The 9,671-nt window shown below is 41.3% G+C and overlaps 1 protein-coding gene and 1 non-coding gene across 2 annotated transcripts in view; one reads left to right on the top strand and one right to left on the bottom strand.

The window, feature by feature from the left end:
- PSAP (prosaposin) overlaps nt 1-8,649 on the bottom strand; it is a 27,570-nt gene extending 18,921 nt beyond the window's left edge. Inside the window, exon 1 of the mRNA XM_010963213.3 lies at nt 8,491-8,649. Coding sequence (XP_010961515.1) covers nt 8,491-8,530 — 40 coding nt within the window. The 5' untranslated portion in view covers nt 8,531-8,649. The remainder of the gene's footprint in view (nt 1-8,490) is intronic.
- On the top strand, nt 5,139-5,211 carry TRNAV-AAC (transfer RNA valine (anticodon AAC)). Its single transcript has one exon. It is a non-coding gene; the product is annotated as a tRNA-Val (tRNA).
- Nucleotides 8,650-9,671: the final 1,022 nt, after the last annotated feature.

Below are 9,671 nucleotides of genomic sequence, written 5' to 3' on the forward strand. Positions count from 1 at the left end.
TTAATGACAGACTTGAGGGGGAGGATGATCAGAGTGGTTTTTCGTATTTTGGCATAATTTATTTTTCCCACATTACCTTTAAAATCAGAAAAAAAAAAATAGTTAAACCTTACAACCTGTTTCAGGGAACAATTATTGAATAGTGTGGCAGAGACCACAAGGTACTCCCTATATCTATTCTCCACTCCTTTCATAGGAACAGAATTCCAGATTCTTAACTACATACATGGCTGCCAAAATTGAAAACTACATTTCCCAGTCTCCCTTGTAGCAGGTCTTGGCCATGAAACCACGTTCTGCTGATGAGATATTGTAAAGGTTACTGTACTTTTAAAGACAAGTGTGATGGCTGGAACCTTGGCAGCCATGATGGACCATGAACAAAAAGGGTCTAGACCTTGAGGATGCAGAACATCGAGATAAAACAGCATGGGTCTCCAAATTTTTTTGGAAGTAAAATCACCATAATAACCTAACTGCTTGGCTCCTAAACTCACTATGTAGATAGGAACAGTTCAATCATATTCAAGCCACTATTACTCTAGGTCTCTGTTGTCTGCAGTGAAACCTAAGCCTAACTACAATACCGGCTTAATCATCGACCTCATTCACTGGAATAATGTTCAAATGACAAGTCTTTACTAAGGCTTACTTTCATCAAGGCTATTTAAAAGTCCATGCACACAATATAATTATTATTTTTTAAAACCACCTCAGAATGAAGGGGACAATCATTCCTAGAATGTGTATCTTATGCCCTATTTGTTAAAACAATCAATCTTATTATTTTAGCCATACAACATCTGTTTTTCCTTTTAAATATTTCAGGTAGCATATGCTAAGTACTGTTCAAGTCTAGTTACCAAAAAAAGGATGACAGAAAATGCAAGCAGCCTCCCAGTATCAACAATCGAACACACATTCCACAGGGCAGTGGATCTGCTGCCTGGGTAATGCAATGCCATGGCAACAAGGAGGTTGCTAGGAAACCAAGAGAGAAGAACCCCAAGAGGGGCAGCATCTACCTCAGGTCCCCTGCATTCAGACATTTCTCAGGAGAATTTGTGCACTTAGATTTTCAAAGAGCAGGAGATAAAGCAAAGCACTCAACACTGACTTTTTTATGAAACAGCTGGTGTCACAAACACCTTCTATGGCAAAGAGCACTTGCCTCTTCTTTATAGGATCCTGCTTTTGGAAAACGTTCTGCAGAGCAGAATAAAAACACTGCCCATTTAATCATTCAGAACAGCACACGTTCAGAGGCAGCCTGCCTTGATCTGGAGGAAGTAAGGTCCAAATATTCCCCTTATCACAAAAGAAATCTGTGGCAATAAAGCTCTCAAGCTTGCTAGGCTGACATCCTATCATTTCTGGCCCAGATAAGCTATTTCTGTTACTTAAGACAAAGGTTCTTCCCTGCTTCTCGCCCACTACCTCCTTGCTTTTTTAATTTTCATCATAAGCCAGATCATTCTAGACAAGAAATCAATCTACATGGAAAAAGCAACAATCCTCGAGTACACTGCCTTGTGCAATGATAACTGAGACACTGAGGGGCAAGGGTGCAACCTTCTTAGACTGTAAAACAATGATGCAACGTGGAGTAATTAATTTTGAGAAGAGATATTCCTATCCAATTCAAGAGCACTTCAGTCTAATATAAACTCCTGCTAGCAAACCTCTTCTTCGAAAGTGTCCACCTATCAGGTGATGATCAGAGATGAACTTAAATCACCACAGGTAACATTATTTCACAGCTGGACGACAAAGGAGTCCTGAAGGACCGCCCAGGGCCCAGCCAGATGAACAGGTACAGGCAGAGGTCAAAGGCACACCAGTATGGCCCAGGGTGCAGCACAGGAGTCAATTCAGCCAGCCAGCCAGCCAGCAGCCGGCACAGGCTCTACCCCCACCCCCGTTAACCTGCTGGGTGGCCGCTGCACACCTGTAGAAGACAATAATACCCTAAAAAAAGATTTCATGCAAACCCCACTAATAAGGACATTGGGTCTTCTGGACTTGTGATTGTGGGACAAGCCCAGAACAAAGTTTCAGATACACGTAAGTGTGTCTACTATAAATGTCACTTTTGACCTACTTTAGTTAATACTTAAAAAGCTTACTATCTTCACTGGAAATGCTAAAATCTAAAATTGCCAACTTCATTTATAAGATGGTAAATAAATATCAACAGATATATCCCACATTAACAAAAGCTTTTTGGGGTCCCTCAATGATTTTTGAGTATATAGGGATCCTGAGCCCAAAAAGTTTGAGAACAGTGAGTTAAACCTTTATAAATAACTATGTTCTGGAACCAAAAGGAGGAGAAATAACTTCTTCAAATTATAGCTGGTTCCCTTTTCAGATTTACCTCAAATCAGGGAAACCAGGAGTATCTAAGTTATGTTACGTTCCTGGGTCCTGATGGCCTACATAAAGTCCTTTGCAACAAGTTTGGGTTTTTTTTGGGGGGGGGGGTGCTTTAACCTGGACACAAACTATTACTAAAGGCCAACACTTCACTTAAGCCCAAAGTCACTCTTGATTTATCCTAAATACAATTTCTTAAAATTTCAGTTAATAAAAGAAAATGCTTTGTTTAATCGTGATCAAGACCTGGCACTACTAGCATTTAAGTTTCACGCACACCAACCCACCAGCCCTTCCTGAGCTTAAGTCTACTTGCTACACTTCACTCCAGGCTGAGCACCTGCTCTGTGCCGAGGACAATGAGCACTGTCGTCTGTGCTACGGATACAGGAGGAGGTCAAGACAGCAAACATACCACAAGGCCAGGCAGAGGTGAGTGCTAAGAAGGAAAAGGAAGCAAAGAGCAAGCCTGGGCAGGACAGCATGGCCACTTCAGACAGAGCAGGGGCAACTCTGGTAAGGCAACATCTAAGCAGAGACCTGTATGGAGAGACTAAACCACATGGATTATCTGGGGAGGAAGATGTCCCAGACAGATAGAACACAAAATGCAAAAGTCCTGAGCAACAACGAGATGCCGGGGGCTGGACAGCAGCCCTGACCCAACGGGAGGGATAGGGAGAAGAACTCTGAGGGGCAGCCAAGGGTCAGATGACGTGACCTTGCAGAATAAACTTTAGGTTTTAACCCTAGTGAGATAGGAAGCCACAAGACCCTCTGGTATCAGTGCCTGTATATGCAGGACAGCATCCCAGCACAGCTGTTAAAGGATTTTTTTTTTTACTGTAGTAAGTGACATCACTAAGATTGGTCAAAAGAACGTTCTACAGTAGCACCTTCAATCTCATCAATGAAGTTTCCTATAATGTAAAGAACTTCTCTTCAAAAGCAGTATCTAATCGAATACAGCCAGAATTCAATTTTAAAATTTTCAAGTGTCATTAGAATCCATCTCACTGTTTCTGTGACACAGCTGTCCATCAATAATAGGAGAAGCTGTATACAAAAACTCACTGCACCAGCTTTGAAACTTTTCTGTAGAGCTAAAGTTCTTCCAAAATTTTTAGTTTTTTTAAAAAAGGCAGTGGTATAGATCTATCTGTATTAGCATGAAATAACCTCTAAAAGTATAAGTAAAAAGAGAAATGCAAGTTAAAATCACTTTTACTCTCACCCTTTACTCATCAAATTGGCAAAAATTAAATTTTGACATCAAATGTTAATGCAAGTAAAAACTGCATATACTGTGGGGATATAAACTGCTTAATTCATTTTAGAGAGTAATTCAGCAATTTCTAATTAGGGCGAAAACAGATATACTCTACCAACTAGCAATTCTGTTCCCAGGTATATCCTCTAAGGAAATGTCTGTTCATGTGCACAAGAATATTTACAAAATATCTGTAACAGAAAAACAACTGGAAACAATCTAAATGTCTGTCAACAGAGTGAAGAAGTGTGATATAAATGGAAAACCATACTGTAAGGAAAATGAAACAGACTTAAACATTTTCAAAACGGATGAACCTCATTAGCAAGAAAAATACTAAACCAAGAATATGTATAATACTCGTTAAATGTTTAAAATATCCAGAACAATAGTACACAAAGCAATCAGTGTAATATGTGTTTGTGTTAATAAGAAAAAGAGAAGGGGAGATCACAGGCACCTGCAGGTAGCCCTGGAAGGCTCAAGGAGCTGGTACCAGGTGATCTGTGGAAAGGCCTGGGGGACAGCAGCTGGAGGGAAACAGACTCTGCTACTACACTGGTGGAACTTGTTTACTGTGGGCAGTTATTAACTTTAAACAGTTCACTTCCTTTGATGGATGGGGAACCCAGACCTGGCGGGTGGGTTGGGTTGGGAGACCTTGAACAGACTTACCCCAAGTACTGTAGTTAGTGACAACGTGCCTAAAATCTGAATACTGAGGTGACCAGGAACTAGCCCTGATCCGCTGGGCTGCTCTGTTCAGGACTGACGCTATGTGAACCAAGAGTTTGGCTCCCTAAAGTACGGACTCCCACCTCCCTCATAATGGCTGACTACCTACCCTGGCTTGTTTTTCCACCCAGTAATTACGTCCGGCATACATATTTATAAACCAATTAATTTTGTTTTGTTAAATTTACAACACCTTTGAAAATGAAAGACGACAGGGGATATCACAAAATCAAGGGCAGAGAAAGGTCACCGTGCTGGTGGGACAAAGACATGGACAAACAGGATACCGTTTTTATTCAAGGTAGAACAACAAACCTTACAGTACTTACTACCGAAGCCCTGTCAATGCAGTAATTTATTAAAGCTTCACTGCAACCAAGGTAGACAGGAACAATTATTAATCCCATTTTATAGATGAGGAAGCACAATTTAAGTAAGTTGCCCAAGGTTATACAGCCATTGTCAGTGATGTGATAACCTTCTATTCCACAGTTATCATCTTAGTTCCATCATAAAGAATTAAGGATGCCAGAAGAAAAACTTGGAATTTGGAGACAAAATTTTTCAGTGCACATGTCATTATCCAAGGTTATTTTCTAGAACTTCACAGAAAAGCAATGATTCCTTTTTTCCAACAGCCAAATTCTTCATCCCAATCACTATACCTGTCATCAGTTTTTAAATGATTAAAAAAAAAAAAAAACAGAAGGGCAATGAAATTAGTATTCTCTTCTGTTGACTTAAAGAAAATTCAGGGGGAGGGTATAGCTCAGTGGTAGAGCATGTGCTTAACACACACAAGGTCCTGGGTTCAATCCCCAGTACCTCTGTTAGAATGAATGAATGAATGAATGAATGAATAAATAAATAAATAAATCTAATGACCCCCCCAAAAAATTTTTTTAATAAATATATAAAATCCAGACCTTTCTTCCAGGAAGCAGAACAAACAGGCTCCAGGAGCAAGGCTTAGAAACCAGCATCCAGTTATCTAGAATGCCCTCACTGGAAGCTGCCTCCAGAAGCCACAGTACACACTAGCCTAAGAGGCCAGGTCTTGGCCTTGGTCTTGAGAGCTTCCTATGCCTTATTAGGTGTTTTTGCCAACCAGCAACATCCTGTTGGCCCTTCCTCTTCCCCATCTAGTCAAGCCACAGCCTGGCCATTCCACAGTTTCACATTCCAAGAAAATGGAGGGGCAAATTCTCCTTCCCCGATCTAGAAAAATCCAGACCACTGGATCCAACATACTTCAAGTCTCACAGAAGGGACTGAATATACCCTGTCAAATACAATTAAAGCACTTATCAAACCCTTGACTGGTTAATACAAACAAGCCCTTCATGAATTACATTAATATTTTCACAGTAAAAATTGACTACTGATTAAGAATTGATAAACAGGGGAATTATCCTTCCTGGCGGGTAAGAAATGGAGTTGTTGCTCTTCAGAAGTCTATGCCATAAATTTATGTCCTGCTAGGACATTTAAACACCGGAAGCTATTAAATGAATGTAAATTTGTACCGTAATACATTCTAGCATCCCTAGAGAGCCTCAGTGCTGGGTAAGTACCGTTCAGCTGGTTAGCCACTACACAAGTGACAGTAATAGGGGCAACTAAGCTTAAAGGTGCCATCCCAGGCACCAAGCCACATTTTTCACTTTATTAACACTGGGTCTGCCTTTTTCCACTAAAGGAATCACCCAACAGTATGTTCTTACTATATGATCCCACTTACAAAAAACTCAAAACAAGCAGGTTTTTACATGTACAGAGCTAGAAGCTAACCAAGTTGGTTTCCTTTCGGGCAAGTTAGATTACTGGATGGGGAGACACAGGGGCTTCTGGATGCACCTCCTTAACCTTGGGGGCTGTTTACAGTGGGTTTGTTCACTCTGCGTAACTCAAATCAATTTGTACTCTTAAAACGTGCATGTTTTCTGTATGTAAATTACAGCCCAAGAAGTTTATAAAAAGTAAAGGGGTTCATGGGGTCCTCAAGGCTGGGAAGCAGTGTTAGAGCAAGGCCATTATTAACACACTCCTATTTATCCAATGGTTCAGGGAGAGGGTCTTTGATTAATAGTCTGGTTATTAACTATACTCCCATATATACCAGAGGAGGATTTTTTTATATTTCAAAGAAACAAAGTTGCTTCTGGGTGATTTGAGTGATTCAGAACTCTTATGGGTCTCGTGAAGCATGACTCACTGCCAATAAGAACAATTTGATACCAAAAAAAAACCAAAAAATTGTTCTCAATCAGTATAGAAAATTTAGAGACTAGTATCAGTTTATTATCCAGACCATGGGCTAACAAGCAGTATCAAACCCAGCAAGAAAAAAATTTTCTTCAGTGACTATAAAACCAAAAATCTTTCTTTAAATAAAACAATGCCATTCGCTGCAACATGGATGGACCTGGAGACCATCATTCTAAGTGAAGTAAGACAGAAAGAGAAAGAAAAATATAGTATCACTTATATGTGGAACCTGAAAAAAAGATACAAATGAACTTATCTACAAGACAGAGACTCACAGACACAGAAAACTTTAGGTTACCAGAGTGGAAAGAGGGTGGGAAGGGATAAACTGGGAGTTGGAGATTTGCTGATACTAACTACTAAATACAAAATAAATAAGTTTATACTGTATAGCAATGGGAACTATATTCAGTATCTGTAGTAACCTATGATGAAAAAGAATATGTAAAGGAGTATATATATGTATATGTATGACAAACATGCTGTGTACCAGAAACTGACACAACATTGTAAACTGACTATACTTCAATAATAAAAGAAAGAAAATTTTAATCTTTCTTTATAACCAAGTTTAAGAGCTTGGTTTAAGGTTAAGACACATTCGTGGGAGCTATTGAAAGCTAACATGAGAGAAATATCTTCAATCTATCTCACCTATAAATACCTTCTTATTTCTTTGACTTTTCATCAGCTGCCGTTCATTTTGTTATTGTTTATTAAAATCTGGATGGCTGCATGAGTTAGAATGGAAGCTAGCCCCTAAATTACATACAGTTAACTAGAAACAGATATTGAGTTTGGACCTGTAAGTCAGGTTTATTTCCCTCAGTGGGAGACTACCTGAAAATATCCAGATTTGGGGTCCTCTCTGTATATAAATTAAAATCTTGCTCCATGTCTATCAGCATCACTCCTTTCCCTTCACCATGATGATTTACATGAGGTTAAGATAAGAAGGCGGGGTGGGGGTGGGGGGTTCCATAACATGCAGAGGGCACGGGGACTTTTTCTAATTCCAAGAAGGCAAATGCAGCTGGTTCCCAAGCATTACCTTCATAACCTGCGGTGATTTTAAACACCATCAGTACTATTTCAGGACAACTAGCGGGTTTAAGAATACTCCCGTGCACAAAAACTTCCCAGGTACTCAGATTTTTCCCAAAATAAAGGCCACTGCCAAAACCAGCCAATGGCCGTGCAAGATGAAATGAGGGCTCCATTGCAAAATCATCAGGATCACAAAAAAACCACAAAATCTTCAAGAGTAAATATATATGCAAATATATATATATATACACACACACATATATGTGTGTGTGTATATATATATATATATATATTAACAAAGAAGATATGCTTATGCGCTTCCTGAAGCTTCAATACTCAAAAAAGGAAGCAAGAGAGGCCAAGGGCCCATGTGTCTAGTCGGATGAAACTCCAGTCCACCTCGATCACGTGTGCCCAGCGCAAGCACAACACAGCTACAGGAGGGGTCACCCTAGAGGCCCACCCAGAGAGTTGGACGGGAAGCTTGAGACAAGGCTCCGGGGGCCAACTCAAGCACTGCAGGGGATGCTACCTCCCCAACCCCTCCCGCCTCGCCCACTCGCCAGACGCCAGACCCTGAACAGCAGGCCCCAGAGCCGTGTCTCCTAACCGTCTTCCGCAGCCCCTCCGCCGCCCAGCAAGTATCGGCGCTGCGCAGGCGCCTGCGCAGTGCGCGCCGCTCGCCAATCCCTACGGAGAGCGGACTGGCAAGGCCGGGTGCATCCCCCTCCGGGACCGGTGGGCCGCGTTCTGCGGTGGACACTTTCCCAGGTTGGGGGTCTTGCAAGTCTTACCGGCGCCCAGGAGGCTGGCTAGGACGAACAGTGCGTACATGGCGCTGCCTGACTCCGCAGTCTGCAATGCAGAGCGTCAGCTGATCCTCCCCGAATATAAACCTGCTCCACCCCAGAGCCGCCCACTGCGCAGGCGCAAACTCTGTCCTTTCCCGGCCTGCCCGAACTCCCCGCAGCCTGACTCAGCGCCGCACAGGGCGCCTGCGCAAAGGGAAGAGGGGAGGAGGGTGGAGGGTCGAAGGAAGATGGGAGGACAAGGGGAGGGGGAGGGGAAAAGTCTTCAAAAAAGAAAACACAATCGAGTAAGTCAACGTTAGGGATTATATATACAAAATATCTTTCCAGCCTCACATTTTTTCTATGAGGTACCATTTTCTATTATTATCATCATTTTTCAAATGAGAATCCAAACTGAAAGAGGTTAACTACTTATTGTAAGCTCTCAGTCATAATTCAAACTCACCACCGTACCCACGCTGCGTCCTGAATGACTTTATTTATGTATTTATGTTCATTTATGTTACGTATTTACGGTGCAGGCTCAGCGTGTAGCTTTTCATTCTGAGCCCTGATTTTCCCTCTTAACATTTCATATCCTCAATCCCTTCTCCCCACGACCTATAGATAGGTTTTTCAATATTAGATAGGAAGGGGTTCAGAATAGGCCTCTAAGATGTGAATTTTTTTGCACTAAAGGCAATAGAGACCCTGTGACCTCAAGAGAAATTACTGCCCTCTTCTTAACTACCTAGAAGAATTTAAATTAGGTATTTTTCCCAGAAAAGTTATTACCAGAGATTAATATTATCTAAGTGGTCTCATCTATATGACAGGGCAGATTACCAAAAACATCTGCGCTTCTTATCTGATTGCGGTAAGTCCTTGGAAGCTCCAGGCTCCTATCCCATTCCTTATCTCAGGATAGTGTATACCTCCTTTTATTTTTCATCTCTGACCCTCTCATGTTCGTGGGATTTTTGTATATGTGAAATTAAATTAGATTTTCTCCTGTTATAATCTGTCTTAACGTCATTGTAATTATTTGACCAACTGAAAAGAACCAAAGAAGAGAAGGGAAAATTTCCTCCTCCCAACAAATCCAATCCCTCCCTCCTACTATGGTTTGTCCCAGAGTTGGAGGGAGTAGAGGAAAGGAATTGAGGAGCAAAATAGGGGAGAAT

The sequence above is a fragment of the Camelus bactrianus genome, chromosome 11 (genome assembly GCF_048773025.1).
Source record: "Camelus bactrianus isolate YW-2024 breed Bactrian camel chromosome 11, ASM4877302v1, whole genome shotgun sequence".
Taxonomy (NCBI): domain Eukaryota; kingdom Metazoa; phylum Chordata; class Mammalia; order Artiodactyla; family Camelidae; genus Camelus; species Camelus bactrianus.